General features: G+C 49.1%; 1 protein-coding gene across 1 annotated transcript; it reads left to right on the top strand.

The window, feature by feature from the left end:
• The first annotated feature begins 1,256 nt into the window (after nucleotides 1-1,256).
• On the top strand, nucleotides 1,257-1,649 carry LOC102495144 (late histone H2B.L4). The gene has a single exon (XM_014582151.1). The coding sequence runs from the start codon at nucleotides 1,257-1,259 to the stop codon at nucleotides 1,647-1,649; it is 393 nt and encodes a 130-aa protein (XP_014437637.1).
• Nucleotides 1,650-1,900: the final 251 nt, after the last annotated feature.

The raw sequence follows: 1,900 nt of genomic DNA, 5'->3' as shown, positions 1-1,900 counted from the left end.
TTTTAACATAACCACATTGAAAAAATGTTTCATATTTGTTATTACAGCTTCTTTTAGTTTAAAATATTTTTGTAATATAATATAATACAATAGCAAAATGGCTCCTGATTATGATGTGAAAATGGTCATTGTTATTTAGAAAGTATAATATACCTCGAAAACAGGTGAAGAATGCACCCAATTACAAAAGTATCTCTCTTTAAAAAAAAAAAAATACCCATTTCCCATGAGCATGCAGAAACTCTATTTGAAAGGTTAAAACACAAATATTTCTGTCAATTACATGCAGGAAGAAGTCCAGCTACATAGCCATTATGCTAACTGCTGGTTCCCAAAAATATTTCTGTACTTTTGACACCCATTTACTCTATAAAATGTTTTCTTTGAGATTCTGTTTTGTAGAAATTTAGAATCTGTTTTTTTTGTTGTGTGTGTATGTGTGTGTGTGTGTGTGTGTGTGTGTGTGTGTGTGTGTGCCGGAACTCACATGCCTATTCAACAACTCTAACATTTAGGGCATTTTTTTTGCATGTATTGTTAGGAATGTAGGTAAACGTCAAATAGTCTATGTTTTTTAAAATAAGCCACCTGGGATTTGGCTTTTCTGCTTGGAGGGGGGGGGGTTGCTGTTTCTCCTTTTCCCCATGCACTGAGGGTGGTGATTAGAACTGGAGGCAGGAGCTGGACAGGAGGGTCCTTTGAATTCCAGAAACACTCTGTCAGCCATGACAGGGAGCTCCTGCTCAAGCCGGGGAGACTCATCTCAGGCCTGGGCTGGCTCTTCCACCCTGGGTTGGAGAACTCAGGGCCCAAACGTGCCCCTTTCCATCCTCTTCTCTGGCAAAGTGGTCTTGGGTCAGACTCTCTCAAGGAGTGGAAGCTGAGATTTCCACACTTTCAGAGATTTGGGTGATATCTTTTGACAGTGCTCTGAGGTAGTCAGATGGCCTTTTACCCTGTGGGGGCATCTTTCTGGTTTTTCAGATGGGGGTAACCAGAAGGTCATAGGGTGCCAGATGGCTGCTATGATTGGTTGGTGCTTCGCCTGAGCAGGAGGGCTATCCAATCAGGTAGAGTGCTGTGTGGCCTAGTGACAGAGTGCCCTCGTGAACCTGGATCCAGTCAGATATCGACTTGGCCCGTGACGTCGGGCACTGCAGAGACTATAAAAGGGTCCCTGCTGGTCAGCGGCCGCCCATTGTGTGCTCTCCCCAGCACTTGGCAGCTGAGACCTGCTGGCTGAGACGTGCGCTAACATGTCTTCTGAGGTGGGCTTCAGCCCCAAGGAGGCCCAGAAGGCCAGCTCGACCACACAGAAGCAAAGGCACTGCAGTCGCCGCTGCGGACCTCGCAGCATGCGATGCCCGCGCAAGAACAGCTTTGCTCCCTACTTCCCCAGGGTGTTGAGCCAGTTCCACCGCGGCCTCCGGCTTACCCCGCAGTCGGTGAGCATCCTGGACTCCTTTGTTCACGACTTCCTCCAGCGCATCGCTGAGGAAGCCGCCAGTCTGGCCCGCTACAACAAGAGCTCTGCCATCACCTCCAGAGAGATCCAGACTGCCGTGCGCCTGATTTTGCACGGGGAGCTCTGCAAGCACGCCGTGTTCGAGGGCACCAAGGCCCTCATCAGGTATACCCTCAGCGCCTGAGCTGCCTCAGGAGCCCCTGAGTATCCACCCAAAGGCTCTTTTCAGAGCCGCCTCAGTCTGTCTGAAGGATCTGTAACCTACCTTACGGGACTCTGCTGCACTGTGGGTGCAGGTGGCATCCTACCGATGTTTACTTTTTGTTTTAATGACAGAAAGGGTGAAATATGTGAGCGGAGAGAGAGAGGGAGAGAGAGAGGGAGAGAGAGAGGGAGAGAAAGAGAGACTCCTCCCCCCGTACTCCCCTCTCCGCC

The sequence above is a fragment of the Tupaia chinensis genome, unplaced genomic scaffold, assembly GCF_000334495.1.
Source record: "Tupaia chinensis unplaced genomic scaffold, TupChi_1.0 Scaffold142619_1, whole genome shotgun sequence".
Classification (NCBI taxonomy): domain Eukaryota; kingdom Metazoa; phylum Chordata; class Mammalia; order Scandentia; family Tupaiidae; genus Tupaia; species Tupaia belangeri.
The sequence above is the reverse complement of the archived record's forward strand: the minus strand, read 5'-3'. Positions and strand labels throughout refer to the sequence as shown.